Source organism: Chlorocebus sabaeus, chromosome 8, assembly GCF_047675955.1.
Source record: "Chlorocebus sabaeus isolate Y175 chromosome 8, mChlSab1.0.hap1, whole genome shotgun sequence".
In the NCBI taxonomy this organism is placed as follows: Eukaryota; Metazoa; Chordata; class Mammalia; order Primates; family Cercopithecidae; genus Chlorocebus; species Chlorocebus sabaeus.
The window spans coordinates 69,848,962-69,870,183 of record NC_132911.1 but is presented as its reverse complement, the minus strand read 5'-3'; the positions used below and the strand labels follow the sequence as shown (position 1 = coordinate 69,870,183).

The following is a 21,222-nucleotide window of genomic DNA, read 5'->3' as shown; positions in this document are numbered from 1 at the left end:
GTCTTACTTGACCAAAGATACATGGATTAGCTAGTACAGGGAGGAGATGCTGTGATCTAGAAGGAATATACTGAGGTCTAAAATTTCAAAGGTGAAACAGTTTCAAGGCTGACAGGGTTGAGCTGTTGCCAGTGATGCAAATACTAGGAAAGGAATGAAAGTGAAAGTCAACAGAAGTAGAGGAAGCAAAGAAAAAGGAGGCTGCATTTCAGATGGGTTCTCCAAAAGACAGTGAAATCACCGAAGACAATGGGAAGACTGGTTTTGACTACCCAACTTCACTTTCTGAATTGACCCCATGACTGTCCTGTTCTCAGTTTAATCCACTTCAACTTGGATATGGTCTCAGTATAATGATGTCCACTTGCCCTGTGCCCCACAGTAGACTCCCAGTCTCAGACTTTCAATAATAATATTTACCCACACTGGACTCCCAGATAGCCTGGATATATTCCACATCAACTAGTCCCTAAATTGAGCTATAAAAATAGGGGGAAAAATGCATTTTCAATATTATTACTCAAAACTGCATCTTCTATACATTTTGAAGACTATATCTTTTATATTTCTGATAAACAAAGAAGCAATGGAGATACAGAAGGATGATAGCATATGTAAAACATTTAACTAAATAGCAGACAAAATACTTTTTATTTTTCTTTTTTTGAGACAGAGTTTCACTCTTATTGCCCAGGCTGGAGCGCATTGGTGCGATCTCAGCTCACAGCAACTTCCACCTCTCAGGTTCAAGTGATTCTCCTGCCCCAGCCTCCCGAGTAGCTGGGATTACAGGAATGCGCCACCACGCCCAGCTAATTTTGTATTTCCAGTAGATACAGGGTTTCTCCACGTTGGCCAGGCTGGTCTCAAACTCCCGACCTCAGGTGATCCACCCACCTCGGCCTCCCAAAGTGCTGGGATTGTAAGTGTGAGCCACTGTGCCCGGCCACCAGACAGAATACTTTAACACCGATGTTGAATTTAAAAAGATAGTATGGGCCGGGCACGGTGCCTCACGCCTGTAATCCCAGCATTTTGGGAGGCCGAGACAGACGATCACCTGTGGTCAGGAGTTCAAGACCAACCTGGCTAACATGGAGAAACCCCATCTCTACTAAAAATACAAAATTAGCTGGGCATGGTGGCGCATGCCTGTAATCCCGGCTATTTGGGAGGCTGAGGCAGGAGAACTGCTTGAACCCGGGAGGCGGAGGTTGCAGTGAGCCGAGATCACGCCACTGCCCTCCAGCCCGGGCAACAAGAGCAAAACTCTGTCTCAAAAAAAAAAAAAAAAAAGATTCAGTATACCTGGAAATAAAAATCTCACTATAAACAAATGGCTTAAACAAATGGCTTCTGTCTCTACTACATTCTCAAGTAGGTCATCAATGTTTCTTTTACCTTACTCTTCTCCTTATGTTAATCCATTTCTTTTCAAATGCAGTTCAAATGAGTTAAATAGAATCCTCTTTTTCTGCTCATATCCTTTTAATAGACTGATAACATCCAGAAAGAGAATTCTCCCAAGTACATGTACTTGACTCTAGTACTTCAGCCCATTGACTGTCAAGGCAGACTTGGGGGTTGCAATCAGAAAACGTTAGATATCTCCATGTCGCTAGCTATACGAACGCAAACGCTGAAGTAAGTTTTCCTGGAACTAGGAGGGAAGTAAGATAGTTAACTAGAAAGAAACTAATGGAATTGAACAATCAGAAAAAAGTTTATAAACCTTAGTTAACATAATAGCTATTTGAAGGAAACTGGCAAATAAGCAGCAGTTCATGTCTAAATGAACTGAATTCTTGGAAAGTACTTGAGAGACTTACTACCACAGATTTCTTCATTTTGATTATTAAAAAGGAAAAAGGCAGCCAGGCGTGGTGGCTCACACCTGTAATCTCAGCACTTAGGGAGGCAGAGATGGGCAGATCACCTGAGGTCAGGAGTTTGAGACCAGCCTGGCCAACATGGTGAACGCCATCTCCCCTAAAAGTACAAAAATTAGCTGGGCGTGGTGGCAGGCACCTGTAATCGCAGCTACTCAGGAGGCTGAGGCAGGAGAATGGCTTAAACCCGGGAGGCAGAGGTTGCAGTGAGCCAAGATCACATCACTGTACTCCAGCCTGGACGACAAAAGCGAGACTCCCTCTCAATTAAATAAATAAATAAAGCTCTGCATGTTTGACTTCATGAGTTTTTTTTTTTTTTAAAGCCTAGACTGAAATAAAAAATTACTTCTTGGAAAGTTCCAATCTGTCAATTTCTTTCTTTTTTCTTTTTGAGATGGAGTCTCACTCTGTCACCCAGGCTGGGATGGACTGGCATGATCTCGGCTCACTGCAACCTCCGCCTCCCAGGTTCAAGTGATTCTCCTGCCTCAGCCTCCTGAGTAGCTGGGATTTCAAGTGTGTGCCACAACACCTGGCTAATTTTTGTACTTGTAGTAAAGACGGGGTTTCACCATGTTGGTCAGGCTGGTCTTGAACTCCTAACTGCCTCAGCCTCCCAAAGTGCTGGGATTACAGGAGTGAGCCATGCGCCCAGCTCCAGTCTATCCATTTCTAGATTGATGCACAAAGGTTTAGCCAGTCAATCTGTGAGCAGGATTATAAAACACAGCAATGAACAATCTTGTCAGTCAACCTGAATAAATGCTAATTTCTACCATATAGGTCAACCTGAATAAATGCTCATTTCTACCACTTATTTAGAAATCAATTTTCCAGGAGACTGAGGCAGGAGAATCGCTTGAACCTGGGAGGCGGAGGTTGCAGTGAACCGAGATCACGCCACTGCACTCCAGCCTGGGCAACAGGGCAAGACTCTCTCTCAAAAAAAAAAAAAAAAGAAAAGAAAAAGAAACAAATTTCACCTCTATTTATCAGGAGGAGTGATTTAAGAACATGACATGTTATCAAACGGGTACATGTGGGCACTTCTGAACTTCTGAATGAGTTAAATACATCTTCCACATCTCCACATGTTAATCTATTATTTAAAAGTGGCAGAGATATCTATTGAATTTTATATTATTCAATGTTGAACTGAAATGTTGTTACATTACGGTTGTAAAGAATTACTAAAAAAAAAAAAGAACAAAGTTATGTGATAAATGTCGAATACTATAATAACAATAAGAAACAAGGCCAGGCATGGTGGTTCATGCCTGTAATCCTAGCACTTTGGAAGGCCAAGATGGGGAGATCACAAGGTCAAGAGATAAAGACCATCCTGGCCAACGTGGTGAAACCCCGTCTCTACTAAAAACACAAAAATCAGTTGTGTGTGGTGGTGTGCACCTGTAGTCCCAGCTACTCGGAAGGCTAAGGCAGGAGAAGTGCTTGAACCTAGGAGGCAGAGATTGCAGTGAGCTGAGATCTTGCCACTGCACTCCAGCCTGGCAACAGGCGAGATTCCATCTCAAAAAAAAAAAGAAAGGAACAAAAGTACAAATCAAGGAAAATAGCAATATCTCCAAGCAAAGAACAGAGTTGCTCCAGATTTGGTGCTAAAAGAGAATACTGTACTAAGACCTTCAAAAGTTCTAAGACTAAGACTTTCAAAAGTTCTAACTCATGGTTTGACTATCACCTCACTGAGAGAACCAGAATTACCTTTTTGTCTTGACACTGTCATTGCTGAGGCAATGGATCCCATAATTAATGCTGAGCTTGAAACCAACGACAGGGAAAGCAACTTATATTGCATACACAGAAATCTAAAAATAAATCAGGGGAACTGAGTGGCTATCCAAAGAGGAAGGTATAATTACAGAAGAAAAATAATGGTGGTACATAAAGCACCTGAAATAATATAAAGCCTATGTTTGAAGTCACCTAGGAATTAACAACTGCTTAGCTTATTATATGACCCTATATCTTCACATATGCATCCTTAAGAAGGATAAATGTCTTAAAGATCTCAATCACTTCACAGAGAAACTAAAATTAGAAAGGCTTAATGGTGGTTTTTAATCCTCTTTTATTGTACTGATAGTGGCATCAATTGGTAAAAAGTCTCAAAAACAAAATACTTTTAAAACCATCTTGCCTATTTATATTTCTAATGTACATATTAATAAAATACTTAAAATACATAAAATATAGTACCTGAAACTGAACTCTTGGACACTGAATCAGAGACAAATTAGTACCAATTTTCCTTACGATACTTCGAGACGAACCATATGGCTTCCTAGACCAAAGTACCTGAGGAAGTAGGAAAAAACGAAAGCTTAATTACAAGATGTACAGAACTGTTAAGACAAGGCATTAGACAATTATTTGTATGACATACTAACACATTAATTACAGGATCAGAATGCTCTAAATGTTATGGCAAATAAGCTACTGTTTCTCAATCCAAAAATAAAGAATATATATATATCTAGATATTATTAATTCAGTAAAGTTTAATGTAAGGTATTATATAAAAATATAAACTAGCCAGTAATTTTAAATACTATACTTACAGTAAAAATTCTATTTTCATCAGGTTTTCATACTATTCTGCAACAGAAACACTACTTTATCTCTTCTGCTATATTTTTAGTTTTAGAATTTTGATATACATAATTTTTCTTAAATATATGTTACTTTTGCTCTAATAGACTTTTCAAAACAATCCCAAATTAGTACAAAGTTCGGAATCTGAATGTGTACCATGCAGTGTGCTTCATGTTGTTTGCTGCACAAGAATGCTTGGCCAGGGGTGAGCAAAGGCTGAAATCCAGGCATATTGCTCTTGGGAGGCCTACTCCACAGAGGAAAGGTAAGAAATTTCATCTGAGCAGAATTTCTCAGATGAAATCATAATAAAACAGGACATTATGCTATGCTTAAAGACAAAAACGAACCCTCAAAGCAAAAAAAAAAAAAAAAGCACACATGTTGAATGTTAGTTAAATCATTACAAATTGTACCTTGAAACTTCTCCCCAAGTATATGATCTCTCTTTAAAGAAAAAAACTATCCATTTGCTTTGAGTGCTACACTTGAAAGCCTGGATAGAAGAGGTAAAGAAAGGTAGTATGCTATTAAAAGCAATTGTAAAAGAAAAGAGTAAGAATTATATGACTATTATACTTAATTCATCAAATTTTAACATTCAATTATATAGGGCTGGGTGCAGTGGCTCCCACCTGTAATCCCAGCACTTGGGGACACCGAAACGGGTGGATCACCTGAGGCCAGGAGTTCAAGACCAGCCTGGCCAACATGGCGAAACCCCGTCTCTGCTAAAAATACAAAAATGAGGCAGGCATGGTGGTGCACACCTGTAATCCCAGCTACTTGGGAGGCTGAGGCACGAGAACTGCTTGAACCCAGGAGGCAGAGGTTGCAGTGAGCCAAGATCACACCACTGCACTCCAGCCTAGGTGACAAAGCGAGACCTTGTCTCAAAAATAAAATAAAACAAGAAACTCAAAAAATAATTATATGCTAAAGACTAAACAAAACCAAATCAGCTGAGTATGAATTCTGGAGAAATGGATACTACCCCTTTTCTAAGATCAATCCGTGATCATTCTACTTTAAAGAATGAAATTACCCCAATATAAACAGCATAACCAAACAACTGGTCACTGTAAACTGTAGAGGCTCCAAAACCTAACTGAAACTAGACCCTTAGATAAAAGCATATACAGCTTATAAAACGAGCACAGAAACTACCTCATTTCTTAAATTTTAGCAATCAAGTCTAACTCAAGGATAACAGTATGAGTCAGTGTGGGGTTCAGGGCTGGGCACAGTAGCTCACATCTGTAATGTCAGTGCTTTGGGAGGCTGAGGCAGGAGGATCATTTGAGGCCAGAAGTTTGAGACCAGCCTGGAGTCTTTCTGTGAGACCCCCATCTCTACAAAAAATTGGAAAATTAGCATGGTGATGCATGCTGTCGTCCTAGCTACAGGAGAGTCTAAAGTAGGAAGGTCCCTCGAGCCCAGGAGCTCCAGGCTGCAGTGAGTTAGGATTGCACCACTACACTCCAGCCTAAGCAACAGAGTGACACCATGTCCCCCCGCCGCCCCCTCCCCCCGAGAAAAAAACCAACAAAGTGGAAATCATAGAAGGATATATAATACCCCCGGCACCTGCCATAGCTTTCATATAATTTTTATCAGATATTTTCCAAGGTTTCACTGAACCTTACCTAGAAGAGTTCCAAAAAGTACTTATAACCTATACTGACTCCAATAACCAACAAAAATGATAGCTCTTGCTTTGGAAATGTAAATAAAAAGGATGGCAAAGATTAGAAAACTGGTAAGTAGGAAGATAACAATATTAAAATATGAATAGTATACAAAGAATATTAAGAAGCAAAGTTACTCTGAAGCTTAGAAGAAAACATCATTCACATCAATAATCGTACAGGATTATGACACAAGTAGTCTTAATAACATGTGAGGACTAAGGGAAAGGAAAACATTCTGACTAGAGAAACATGGGAAGCCTCGCAGTTCTATAATGTCAACATCAGACTATCCACCAAAAAAAGAACAAACATGGGCAAATAATTCTAAGACAGTATTTAAGCAAACTCTTTACCTTATCATTATTATTTATTTTTGAGACGGAGTTTCGCTCTTTCGCCCAGGCTGGAGTGAAGTGGAGCAATCTCGGCTCAATGCAACCTCCGTGCCCTCCAGGTTCAAGTGATTCTCCTGCCTCAGCCTCCCGAGTAGCTGAGATTACAGTAGCTGGGATTAGAGGTGCATGCCACCATGCCCGGCTAATTTTTTTGTATTTTTAGTAGAGACAGGGTTTCACCATGTTGTCCAGGCTGGTCCCAAACTCTTGACCTCAGGTGATCCACCTGCCTCAGCCTCCCAAAGTGTTGGGATTACAGGCATGTGCCACCGCATACGGCCCTACCTTATACATTTTAACAGATCCTGATCTTTTACAAATAAATCCATAGGGCAAAAGTAAGTACACCATTCAGTCATTTCTCTTCTTGAGTCTTCTATTTAGTCACAAGTCAAAACTCTCCTGTGATGTAGTACAAGTGGAATGCTATCTGTGCATCATGTTGTGACAATTAGACAGTCTACAGTGAATCTTTCTCCCCTCCAGCAAGCAAAGGTCTTGCCTGGAGATGAAGAGGACAAAAAGCTCACAAAGAAAAATTTAGAAAGGATTTGCCAAGGTCAGGAACTAATGTTTCTGCCAGCTTTTAGCATTCTTCACTATACATGTTAAGGGCGAAAAGTCAACTATTATGCTTCCATCTGTTTAATATCAGAAAAATACCAGGTGCCTTCAACAAGAGAAGTGGCCAATGATTCAGCTTTTTTTTTTTTTAGACGAAGTCTCACTCTGTGACCCAGGCTGGAGTGCAGTGGCGTGATCCTGGCTCACTGAAACTTCCACCTCCTGGGTTAGAGCAATTCTGTCTAGCTAGAATTACAGGTAGGCGCCACTATGCCCAGCTAATTTTTGTATTTTTAGTAGAGACGGGGTTTCGCCACTTTGGCCAGGCTGGTCTCGAACTCCTGACCTCAGGTGAACCAATCGCCTTGCCCTCCCAAAGTACTGGGATTACAGGCATGAGCCACCACGCCCAGCCAATTCAGCTTTTAATTACAAGGAATAGATTATTTAGGTATCTTGTACAAAGTTAAAGGAAGGGAAAGAACAGATTGCTTTATGTGATTATTTTTTCAAGCATACACAGTAGACTAACATAATGTGTTCTTCTGTTATTTGTGAATTACGTAGTACTTAGCACCAATAAATATCAAATAAGGGTCTGTGTAAACTAATGACTGAAATATTTAGAATGAAGAGCCATAACCTTTATTGGATGGTAGGAAAAAGTGAGGGGAAAGAATAGCTAATTTCCAGGAACTCTAAAACTAGGTCTGACTACTTTTCTATTTTTTTCTATTCAGCCCTCATAGAGGGGGAGAAATTGTAAATGGCTGTGCAGAAACAGTGAACAGATGGTACTGAAAAGTCACCATCTGTGCATTGGGAGGCTGTATGACCCAAGTGCATCTCCTACCGTAACTTGTGGCTGAACTATGTCTTGTCAGTATGCTAGTTTAGAGAAGGAAAGACTTCTCTAAAGAGAAACTGTCCTTAACATTTCTTTAGATGTAAGAGAGAAGGCAGGGAGAAGAAAATGGTCATAAAATCATAAGATAATCCAATTTTTTTTTTTTTTTTTTTTTTGAGACGGAATCTTGCTCTGTCGCCAGGCAGGAGTGCAGCGGCATGATCTCAGCTCACTGCGACCTCTGCCTCCCGGGTTCAAGCAATTCTTCTGCCTCAGCCTCCCCAGTAGTTGGGACTACAGGTGCACACCACCCTACCCGGCTAATTTTTGAATTTTTAGTAGAGACAGGGTTTCACCATGTCGGCCAGGATGGTCTCAATCTCTTGACCCACCTCAGCCTCCTAAAGTGCTGGGATTACAGGCGTGAGCCACCATGCCTGGCAAAATAATCCAATTTCATTTAGAAAATAAGACAATCCAATGCCATTAAGAAATAGCTGGCCAGGCACGGTGGCTCACGCCTGTAATCCCAGTACTTTGGGAGGCCGAGGCGGGTGGATTATGAGCTCAGAAGTTCAAGACCAGCCTGGGTAACATGGTGAAACCGCATCTCTACTGAAAATACAAAATTAGCCGACCGTGGTGGTGCACGCCTGTAATCCCAGCTACTCAGAAGGCTAAGGGAGGAGAATAGCTTAAACCCAGGAGGCGGAGGTTGCAGTGAGCCGAGATTGTGCCACTGCACTCCAGCCTGGGACAGAGCAAGACTCCGTCTCAAAAAAAAAAAAAAAAAAAAAAAAAAAACCAGCTAAACAGGGCCAGGAGCAGTGGCTCATGCCTGTAATCCCAGCACTTTGGGAGGCCGAGGCGGGTGGAGCATCTGAGGTCAGGAGTTCAAGATCAGCCTGGCCAAAGTGGCGAAACCCCATCTCTACTAAAATACAAAAATTAGCTGGGCGTGGTGGCACACCCCTGTAGTCTGAGCTACTCAGGAGGCTTGAGGCAGGAGAACTGCTTGAACCAGGAGGCGGAGGCGGAGGTTGCAGTGAGCAAGATTGTGCCACTGCACTCCAGCCTGGGTGAAGAGCGAGACTCCATCTCAAAAAGAAAAAAAAAGAAAAGAAATAGCTAAACAGAAAAACCATGCTTTATCTATGAAAACGGCTTTTAAATAACAGTGAATCTGTGTGTGTGTGCGCACATGCATGTCTGTGTCTAGTAATGACAGTCCATAACATTTAGCAACAGTGCTTGAAAGTGATGACAGCAAGGAGGAGGATGACAACAGGAAAGTAGTTTGTTCTTTTTTAACATTGTGAAATGCTATTGTAGAAAGTGTTGACGTGTGAGGCTGGAATCTGAAGCTGTCATCTGTCTCATCTATGATGACTGCACTCAAGCTGTATGTGGTAATTCATTTATTATAGACTAGTTTAACGTACATTATTATTTGAGGGCAACTTTTAGCAGGAAAAACTATAAATTTAACTTTAAGAAAATTCTGGCTGGGTGTGGTGGCTCACGCCTGTAATCCCAGCACTTTGGGAGGCCGAAGAGGGTGGATTACTTGAGGTCAGGAGTTCGAGACCAGCCTGGCCAACATGGTGAAACCCTGTCTTTACCAAAAATACAAAAATTAGCCAGGGGTGATGGCGGGCACCTGTAATCCAAGCTACTCAGGAGGCTGAGGCAGGAGAATCACTTGAACCCAGGAGGCAGAGGCTACAGGGGGCCAAGAACACGCCACTGCACTCCAGCCTGGGGCAGAGCAAGATTTCATCTCAAAGAACAAACAAAAAAAAGAAAATATGTTTTTCAAGACAAACTATGTGATATTAATGCATTAATGCAGAGGTTCATGTATCCCTAAAATTACACATGGACCTATACTGTTAATCAGATCTTTAAAAAGTCAGGACCCAACAAAATGTAAATTCTTAATTCTCAGGGAGCTAAGGGAAAATCAAAAGTGTGTATTGGGAAGGGGGAATGAGTGAAAATGGGAAGATGAAATTCTGTAACAATTTTTAAATCCTTAACCAAAGATTAACACTTCCCTCAGTTCTCTTCTTCCTTACTCACATTCCTCCTCCAAAGCACCAAAAGAAAACCAGAGTACAATAATACAAATTATTATAAATACCTGCTATAGTAACTTTTCCTCCAATATAAAATACTGAAATTAATCAGAATCACATTAGCTTATGTCACACTGTTCTTACTTCCTGCAATTTAAAAACATTTTTGCTTAGGTACATAAAAAGTTTGGAGATATGTGAGTATGTGGTTTTAAATTCAAACAAATGTTGAGGGAAAATAAAAGATAGTAAAGAGAAACAGGCCCTTGTAGCATAGAGGCCTGGCTTTAAAATTAGCCTCTACCAATTTACTGCCTGTATAAAGCTGGCCAAATTATTCACCCCTCTATGCTTCTGTTTTCTCACCTATAAAATGGAGATATTATCTACTTCATGAGCCTATGAGCATTAAATGAGTTAAGGTATTTATAATGGTTTTTGTTTGGTTTGTTTTTGAGAAAGAGTCTTGCTCTGTCACCCAGGCTGGAGTGCAGTGGCGTCATCTCAGCTCACTACAACCTCTGCCTCCCAAGTTCAAGCCGGATTCTTCTGCCTCAGCCTCCCAAGTAGCTGGGACTATGGGCATGCGCTACCATGCCCAATTAATTTTTGTGTTTTTAGTAAAGACAGGGTTTCACTATGTTGGCCAGGCTGGTCTCAAACTCCTAACCTTAGGTGATCCACCCACCTCAGCCTCCCAAAGTGCTGGAATTACAGGTGTGAGTCACTGCACCAGGCCATATATAATGTTTTAAATAAACATTAACAGTCATCTTTCCCTTCTAAGGGTAGCAAAGTGCACTGAAAAGAGAAAGGATTTTGGAATCAGAATTGAGTTCATATTATAGTTCTACCACTTAGGTAACTTTGGTCAAGGCAGTTAAACACTCTGAACGTGAGGTTTCTCATCTGTAATGTGCACTGTTCTATTGAATATAGGCAATTTATGTAAAAGCACTGGCCACAGTAAGCACTGGCACAGTAAGCCAAGCAGGGATGGCTATTACAGTAATATTAGTGTGCAGAGTCAAAGACAATGAGGCAATCACCACTGGCTGTTCTAACGGGAAAAATGAAATGAAACAAAATCTGATCTAAAAGCTTGTAATTTCTTCTTTTTATTTTTTATTTTTTGGAAGTAGGGTCTCACTTGTAGCCTACGCTGGAGTGCAGTGGCGTGATCTCAGTTGACTGCAACCTCCGCCTCCCAGGGTCAAGTGATCCTCCCACCTCAGCCTACCAAGTAGCTGGGACTACAGGCACACACTACCATGCCCGGATAATTTTTGTAATTTTTGTAGAGATGGCATCTCACTGTATTGCCCAGGCTGGCCTCAAACTCCTGGACTCCAGTGATCCTCCCACCATAGCCTCCCAAAGTGCTGGGATTACAGGCATGAACCACTATGCTAGCCTTTTTTTCTTTAAAAAAAAAAAAAAAGAAAAGATAAAATAAAGGATGAAGGCAGTTTTCACTCTTGGAATGCTTTCAAGCACAGTATCAAATTCATTTAAAAGGACTGACGCAGTGGCTCACGCCTGTAATCCCAGAACTTTGGGAGGCCAAGGCGCACGGATCACCTGAGGTCAGGCATTCGAGACCAGCCTGGCCAACATAGTGAAACCCCATCCTTACCAAAGATACAAAATTAGCTGGGCATGCATTTCACTTTCCTGCAATTCAGAGATATTGTTCTTTTAACAAATTTAAGGTTTGTGGCAACCTTGTGTTAAGCCAAGTCTACTGGCGCCATTTCTCCAACAGTATGTGCTTACTTCATGTCTGTGTCATGTTTTGCAGATTCACACAATATTTCAAACTTATGCATTACTATTTATTTATTTTTTTTTTTTTTGAGACAGGAGTCTTGCTCTGTTGCCCAGGCTGGAGTGCAATGGCACCACCTCAGCTCACTGCAACCTCCGCCTCCTGGGTTCAAGCAATTCTCCTGCCTCAGCCTCCTGAGTAGCTGAGACTACAGGCACCCACCACCATGCCTGGCTAATTTTTGTATTTTTAGTAGAGACGGGGTTTCACTATATTGTCCAGGCTGGTCTCAAACCCCTGACCTTGTGATCCGCCTGCCTCGGCCTCTCAAAGTGTTGGGATTACAGGCGTGAGCCACGGCGCCCCGCCTTTTTTTTTTTTTTTTTTTTTTTAATACTTTAAATTCTGGGATACATGTACAGAACGTTCAGGTTTGTTAAATAGGTATACATGTGCCATGGTGGTTTGCTGCACCCATCAACCTGTCATCCAGGTTTTAAGCCCCACACGCATCAGGACAACGCATGCATTGTCCTAATGCTCCCCCTCCCCTTGACCCCCAGCCCCCTTATATGCCAGGCCCTGACTTATGCATTCTTACTGTATCTATTATGGTGATCTATGATCAGTGATCTTTGATGTTATTTGTTACTACTTTAATTGTTTTGGGGTGCCATGAACTGAGCACACGTAAGATGGCAAACTTAATCGATAAATGTCATGTGTGTTTTGACTGTTCCACCCACCAGCTATTCCGCAATCTCAGACCTCCCTATTCTGAGACCAAGTAACACTGGAATTAGACCAGTTTAACCTTACAATGATCTCCAAGTGTTCAAGTAAAAAGAAGCATTGCATGTCTCTCACTTTAAATCAAAAGTTAGAAAGTATTAAGCCTAGTGAAGAAGGCAAGTTGAAAGTACAGACAGGCTGAAAACTAGGTCTCTGGACCAAATAGTTAGCCAAGCTGTGAACGCAAAGGAAAAGTTCTTAAAGGAAATTTAAAGTGCTGCTGCAGTGAACACATGAATGATAAGAAAGTAAGAAGGCCTTATTTCTGATATAGAGAAAATAAACATCAAACCAGTCACAATATTCCCTTAAGCCAAAGCCTAATCCAGAGCAAGGTTCTAATTCTCTTCAATTCTGTGAAGGCTGAGAGAAGCAAGGAAGCTACAAAAGAAAAGTTGAAGCTAGCAGAAGTTGGTTAATGAGCCATAAGGAAAAAAGTCATCTCCATAACATAAAAGTGCAAGATGAAGAAGCATCAAGTGCCACATAGTGAAACTCCGTCTCTACTAAAAATATTTTAAAATTAGCCTGGTGTGATGGCGCACACCTGTAATCTCAGCTACTCGGGAGGCTGAGGCAGGAGAATCACTTGAACCCAGAAGGCGAAGGTTACAATGAGCCAAGACTGCGCCACTGTTCTCCAGCCTGGGCGACAGAGTGAGACTGTCTGAAAGAAAAAAAAAAGTGATTCATTGTATTTCACTATCACTTTATTGTGGTGATCTGAAATGAAACTCATAGTATCTCCAAGATATGCCTGTACATATCAGATCAATGGGAAAACACATGTTAATCACTGAAAGGTAGAGCTAAGAAAGCTTCTTTTATTTTCTGGTGCCCAAATATAAAATCTTGAAAGATTCCTTTGTATTTTTATTCTTAGGCAACAAGCTAAAAAATATTGGAAATTAGTTAACCCCAAAAGATCACATTGCTTTACATTAGAAGAAAATTTGTTTTTATATGAATTTTCAGCTAACTGATTAAAGTTCATGATTATATGCTAGCTTCAACAAGTTAAAAATAGATCTTGCTAATCTGCTATTAGTAGGAAGGACTCTCAGTTGTAATTACAATATTTTGAGCACGTTAATCCTCCTTTAGCTGGTCCATTCTTTGATGAAAGGCACCCATTTTCCAGCTTAAAGTGAATAAGCTAAATAAAGCGTGCTATCTGTGCCTGAAACAGAATTCTATCCTTTGGCCTCAATTAGCACTACTCATATTGACCTGTCTTGGGGTGGGAGGCTGGTAACAGCAAAAATGTAAGAAACTATTATTGAATGTACCTACACTGTACAAGCCACTGTGCTAGATGCTTTACATACACTGTCATTTAATCCACAGGTAACTCAGCAGTAGCAATTCTTATAGCTACTTTGCAGAGGAAGGCAATAACTGACAGAGACAAATTTCAGATTCAAGTGTGTTTAAATCCAGGACCCACAATCTTAACATTAAACTATACTTCTTACTAAAATTACAGTAAATAGAAATTATAAAGCTTTGGTTTTTGGAAATCATAAATAACAAAAACTTCCCTTCCTTGTGCAAGCAAGAGAAAAAGAAACTTTTACTGTCATTACTAAAATGTCAATCCACACGATGATAAAACTGAGCTAAGTGAAGTTTTTTTGTTTGTTTTTTTTAAAGATAGGGTCTTGCTCTATTGCTCAGGCTGGAGTACAGTGGCACAATCTCAGCTCACTGCAACCTCTGCTTCTCAGGCTCAAGCAATCCTCCCACCTCAGCCTCCCGAATAGCTGGGACTAGAGGTATGTGCCCAGCTAAATTTTTTAAATTTTTTGTAGAGACAGGGTCTCACGATATTGCCCAGGATGGTCTCGAATTCCTAGGCTCCAGCCATCCTCCTGCCTCCGTCTCCCAAAGAAGCACTGAACCTGGCCACTAAGTGAAATTTAAAACATAGGAACGTATATCTGAAATAGATGAAAATACCAATAAATTTACAAGTCATTTTCCTATTGCTTATCCTCAAGCTAATAATCTCAAAATTATGCAGCTACAAAGAAAGATAATTTTATTTGGTTTCTACTGTTTAATCTCTGAAGAAAACAGATGTAATCTTGGAAGTTGGGGAGATTCAAAGTTCGGGCACAAAAACAAAAAAGTAAAAGTGCCCTAAAAAGTATACCCATATTCTGCCAGGCACAGTGGTTCACGCCTATAATCCCAGCACTCTGGGAGGCCAGGGTGGGCAGTCAAGAATTCAAGACCAGCCTGGCCAAAATGGTATAACCCCGTCCCTACTAAAAATATAAAAATTTGCTGGCCGTGGTGGTGTGAGCCTATAATCCCAGCTACTCAGGGAGCTGAGGCAGGAAAATCGTTTGAATCTGGGAGGCAGAGGTTGCAGTGAGCCGAGATTGCTCCACTGTACTCCAGCCTGGGCAATACAGCAAGACTCCTTGTCAAAAAAAAAAAAAGTATACCCACATTCAAATTATGTAACCTGCCTATATCTTCAATAAATAAAATTTAACTCTATGTCATAGCCATGAAAAAAACGAATCTGAAAATGTAAAACAAAATATTCTACAAAATGTGCTTGGCACAATACTTGCTCTAATAATTTATAGGTCTAAACAAACTTTATATATTAGTAGAAAATACTTATAAAAAAATGTCAAGATGAAAACTAACATCTCTAGCATAGAATAATCATTATAGTAACTTTTTCCTTCTTATCAATAGTTGTTATTTTTAAGAGACATGACTTACTTTTAAACAACCGTGTTGTTTAAATACGTTATAACAGCATGTTAATATTCAATGTTAATAACTCTACAACATTAAGAGCGCTGTCAAGTGTTAGCCAAGCATATTTTATGCAATGATTTTTCTGCTTATTTAAGCCTTTTCCTTACTAATAACAAATATATTGCTCTTAATGGTCACATGAATACTGGTAAGTTTTCAATGTAACCCAGAAAGTTACTTCCTTACTTTGGATACTGAGAAAAGATTCACTTCTATGATTTAAATAGAAAGCAAATTAAACAGTACATAAACATATTGAATTCAAGATGTTGGTCATATATAGATTTATTTCATTTTCTCAGAAAAAATTCTTAAAATATCTAAATGTCGGGATTGAAAAAATGAATTTTGAACACTCACCGATTGCATGCTTACTCCAACTTGATGAAAAACCATCCTAATTAGGCGCTTAATCCAGCCAAGCATTTATATGGCAAAGTCTCCCCAAATTTGCATTTCAAGTACTTCTTCAGGCATACATAGCAGCACATGGTCCATAAAACACACTGAAAATTTAAAATGCAAATACTAAAATGAAATCATTATTATTTAGAATTTGTACTGTCTACATGTCTCACAGAGCAAGCCTAAAACATTTTTAAAACTTCATGTGCAGCCCGACCAACATGGAGAAACCCCATCTCTACTAACAATACAAAATTAGCCGGGCATGGCGGCGCATGCCTGTAATCCCAGCTACTCGGGAGGCTGAAGCAGGAGAATCGCTTGAACCCAGGAGGTGGAGGTTGCGGTGAGCCAAGATCGCGCCATTGTACTCCAGCCTGGGTGACAGAGCAAGACTCCATCTCAAAAAAAAAAAAAAAAAACTTCATGTGTAATTTAAGAGAAAAAAAGATTTGCTTGTGATCAGCTTGCTTAAAGTAACTGTAACGGTATAAGGTGTTTTGTTTTCTTTTGTTAGTATTTTTTTCAGTCAGTGTTCTTAGCTGGAAGCAACAAAAACCTAGTTTGGCTAATTCAAGTAAAAAATACATTTATGAAAAGATATCTGGGGGATAACAATCTTCAGAGAACCCAATTTATAGGCTACACAACCAAGGACGTTCAAAACTGTAGCAGACTTGGCCCTGGGAAAACACCACTGCATTTGTTACTACCACCACAGACAGGGTCCATGCAGTTCCTCCTTTTCCATGTCCCCAGCTCCAAAGATGCTGTCTATACTGGTGTATTTGCTAGACCAAGTCCACAGCTCACGTGTCATAGTAAAAGGAAGGCTGACAAAGCAAGCACCTGGCTACAGTAACAAGCAGGTTAAGCTTCCCACCAAAAATCATAAAGGAAGGAATTCGAGAAATACAAAACAGAAATTCAGATGCTGAAAGACCAAAACCAATGAATAAATCTTTTAATATTCACTAGCACCATAACCCCTGCCATTCATTATCTGCCCTACTCCCCATCAATATACTGTATATCTGACAGAATTACATTGTTGACTTGTATGGTATAGACGACTTTACTGGAAGTGTTGGTCTCTAACAAGATAAGGGAGTTTGCATCAGAATACGAATCAATACACTGCTCTCTCATTTAAAAAATCTTGCTTAAGGCCGGGTGTGGTGGTTCACATCTGTAATCCCAGCACTTTGGGACGCCAAGGGAGGCGGATTGCCTGAGGTCAGGAGTTTGAGACCATCCTGGCCAACATGATAAAACCCCAACTCTATTAAAAACACAAAAATTAGCTGGGCGTGGTGGGAGGAACCTGTAATCCCAGTTACTTGGGAGGCTGGGGCAGGAGAATCCCTTGAACCCAGGAGGCAGAGGTTGCAAATGGCACCACTGCACTCCAACCTGGGCAACAGAGCAAGACTCCATCTTTAAAAAAAAAAAAAGAAAAAAGAGAAAGAAAAAAAGAAAATCTTCCTCAAAGGCTGGGTGTGGTGGCTCATGCCTGTAATCCCAGCATTTTGGGAGGCTGAGGTGGGCGGATCACTTGAGGTCAGGTGTTTGAGACCAGCCTGGCCAACATAGTAAAATCCCATCTCTATTAAAAGTACAAAAAAAAAAAAAAATTAGCTGGGTGTGGTGGAGCATGAGTGTAATCCCAGCTACTCAGAAGGCTGAGGCAGGCGGGAGGTGGAGGTTGCAGTGAGCTGAGATCACGCCACTACACTCTAGCCTGGGTGACAGAGCAAGACTCCATCTCAAAAAAAAAAAAAAAAAAAGAAAGAAAAAAAGAAAATCTTGCTTAAAAAGTCAGCTAAACAACACAGTATGCTGTATGCTATAGTTGACTTACATAGTGATGTAAGCCCTTTATCTCATCATGACCAGAAACAGTTTGTGGTCTACATTTTGAGAATAACTTTATAGATAACACAGAGAATAGGAAGAAAAGTAAAGATGCCACAAATGTGCAAAGTGCTGGGTGAAAATAAACTGAAAAGAGCTGAGTGCTGATGAAAGGAGGAGGATGTGCATCATGGGTAAAAATGAACAGCAGTGGGGGAAGACAGGATGGAGTATAATAGGGTGTGAGTTCATATGAGAATCTGAGCTAAAAGCCTATATTAAGAAAAAGGGAAAAAGAAACAGAAATCCTATTAGACAAACCTAGAACCTAGGTATAAGAGTTTGACTCAATATGGTAGAACAGTTATTTTAGAAAGTTTGCTGAATTCAGCCGGGTGTGGTGGCTCATGCCTGTGATTCCAACACTTTGGAGGCCAAGGCAGGAAGATCGCCTGAGGTTAGGAGTTCAAGACCAGCCTAGTCAACATGGTGAAACCCCATCTCCACTAAAAATACAAAAATTAGCCAGGCGTGGTGGCATACACCTGTAATCCCAGCTACTTAGGAGGCTGAGGCAGGAAAATCGCTTGAACCCAGAAGGCAGAGGTTGCAGTGAGCTGAGATGGTGCCACTGAACTCCAGCCTGGGCGACAAGAGCATAACTCCATCTCAAAAAAAAAGAGAAAAAAAGAAAAAAGAAGAAAGTTTGCTGAATTCACCAAAGTTTAAATTATTATTTTTTAATCCTTTGAAAAGCTGTAAAAAAAAAAAGTATACATATTTTGCTCTATAGAAAATTTTAACATGATGGAAAGTTCTAATCTTCCTTTCCTTTTTTTTTTTTATTTGAGACTGAGTTTCGCTCTTGTCGCCCAGGCTGGAGTACAATGGTGCGATCTTGGCTCACTGCAACCTTCGCCTCCCGGATTCAAGCAATTCTCCTGCGTCAGCCTCCCAAGTGGCTGGGAGTATAGGCATGCACCACCATGCCCGGGTAATTTTGTATTTTAGTAGAGACAGGGTTTCACCATGTTGGTCAGGCTGGTCTTAATCTCCTGACCTCACCTCAGACGATCCACCACCTCAGCCTCCCAGAGTGCTGGGGTTAAGGTGTGAGCCACCGCACCCGCCAGAAAGTTCTAACTTTCTAATATGTTTTTCACTTACCTTTATAATTCTATCAGATATACAGTATGTATATCTGGGTATGGGAAGTGGGGCACAGAGTGAATGGGAGGGATTATGGTGCCAGGGAGTGTAAAATAACTTTTGATATATATTTGAATTAGTGAAATAATGCTTTTAGTCCGCTTTATTTATTGGTATTCCAAATGAGAACCCTTAGCTAAAATGTCCAAACACCACTAAATTATATTAATAACGAGCTAACTTCACAGAACATTTGTTATGTACCCGGGATTATCAGGAACATTTGTATGCTTATTAGGTCATTACATATAAAGTCTCAATTTTCACAAACCACCTTATTAAGGTAGATATTAAATTATCTTCTATTTGTAGAGGGGCAAACTAAAGCACAGTTAGTGTAACTTGAGTAAGGGTCACATGTTTATAAGTGGCAAAGTTAGGACTCAAACTAGATGTTTCCATAAGTCTGTGCCTTTATCCACTATAACCATGCAACTAAAAAAAAAGGAGTAGTTTGAAAAACCTATTCGAAATTTTGAGTGTTTTGTTTTTGTTTCTGTTTTTTGAGACAGAGTCTCACTCCATCGCCCAGGCTGGACTGCAGTGGCATGATCTCAGCTCACTGCAACCTCTGCATCCCAGGTTCAAGTGATTCTCATGCCTCAGCCTCCTGAGTAGCTGGGATTACAGGCATGCACCACCACACCCAGCTAATTATTGTATTTTCAGTAGAGACAGGGTTTCCCCATATTGGCCAGGCTGGTCTCGAACTCCTGACCTCAGGTGATCCATCCACCTTGGCCTCTCAAAGTGCTGGGATTACAGGCCTGAGGCACTGTGCCCAGCCGGGTGTTTTCTATTTTAATTTTTTCATATTGTGATTACATTCAACTTTCAACACATTTATATTCTCAAGCTAATGACATAAAGTATTGAAGTATGAAGGCTTTGGACTTGAGTCTGTACCCTTGTTGTGCCACCTACTAAATGGTAAGTATTAACAAGTTATCTCCAGATAGGAACAGTACTCACAGAGTTGTAGGAATTAATAGAGATAATACATTAGGCATTTCAGTAAAAATACTAAAAAAGTAGGTTAATACTAACAGGAATGGAAAAGAATAGATGGATTCAGGATGCCAATAAAAGTAAGAATTAACCAAACTTGGTAAAGTAGCTGGCTAAAGCTGGGTGTGACGTTGCATGCCTGAAGTCCCAGCTACTCAGGAAGCTGAGGGAGGAGGGTCCCTTGAACTTAGGAGTTAAGAGTTCAGCCTGGTCAACAAAGCAAGATCCCATCTCTTTTTAAAACAACAACAACAAATGTAAAGTGGTTGGCTAGCGCAATAAGGAAGAAGAGAAAAATCAAATTACTCCAAGGTTTTGATTGGAGATAACAGAAATTATGGCTATCAGATAAGGAAATGCTGGAGAGTAAAGCTCTTCAATGAAGGTGGGTCTAAGATGACAGAAGTGTATCTAGATGAAACTATGTAGTAGAGTGCTAAGCACTGGCAGGAATATATATTTATTGATTACTATAAAAGGTCTGTGACTATATCTTTGATCAGGCAGATATATTTTAATGTTACCAGGATCTATTATTAGTTTTATAAATGAATCCTCTGAGAGCCAATGGTGAATAAGAAGAACAAAGAACCAAAAATGAGGTCAAAGCTGGAAATGACTGGCAAAAAGCAGGCAAGGAGAAAGGGTGGTTTTATGTGGGGTTTGAAAACCTATCATTAAAGCCCAGGCGTGGTGGCTCATGCCTGTAATCCCAGCACTTTGGGAGGCCGAGGCAGGCGGATTATGAGGTCAAGAGACAGAGACCATCCTGGCCAACACGGTGAAATTCCGTCTCTACTAAAAATACAATGAGCTGGGCGTGGTGGCACGTGTCTATAGTCCCAGCTACTTGGGAGGCTGAAGCAGGAGAATGGCTTGAACCCGGAAGGCAGAGGTTGCAGTGAGCTGAGATCATGCCACTGTACTCCAGCCTGGCGACAGAGCGAGACTCCGTCTCAAAGTAAATAAATAAATAAATTTTTTAAAAAGCATGAAAAACTAAAACGTCAAATAGTTCTTTGGCAGGGTGCAGTGGCTCACGCCCGTAATCCCAGCACTTTTGGAGGCCGAGGCAGGCAGATCACCTAAGGTTAGGAGTTTGAGACCAGCCTGGCCAACGTGGCAAAACCCCGTCTCTACTAAAAATACAAAAAATATCTGGGCATGGTAGTGTGTGCCTGTAATCCCAGCTACTTGGGAGGCTGAGGCAGGAGAACAGCTTGAATGCGGGAGGCGAAAGTTGCAATGGGCTGAGGTTGTGCCACTGTACTCTAGTCTGGGAGACAGAGTGAGACTCCATATCCAAAAAAAGGGAAAACCTA

The 21,222-nt window shown here is 40.6% G+C and overlaps 1 protein-coding gene across 3 annotated transcripts in view; it reads right to left on the bottom strand.

Annotated features, from left to right (window-relative positions):
• Positions 1-21,222, bottom strand: part of MTFR1 (mitochondrial fission regulator 1) — an 87,760-nt gene that overhangs the window by 48,103 nt on the left and 18,435 nt on the right. For all 3 annotated transcript variants that reach the window (XM_008000761.3, XM_008000762.3, XM_008000760.3), the window contains exons 2-3: positions 15,785-15,930; positions 4,113-4,211 (exon numbers count right to left, since the gene is read on the bottom strand). In XM_008000761.3, the coding sequence (XP_007998952.1) occupies positions 4,113-4,211; positions 15,785-15,850 (165 nt within the window). In that variant the 5' untranslated portion in view covers positions 15,851-15,930. The remainder of the gene's footprint in view (positions 1-4,112; positions 4,212-15,784; positions 15,931-21,222) is intronic.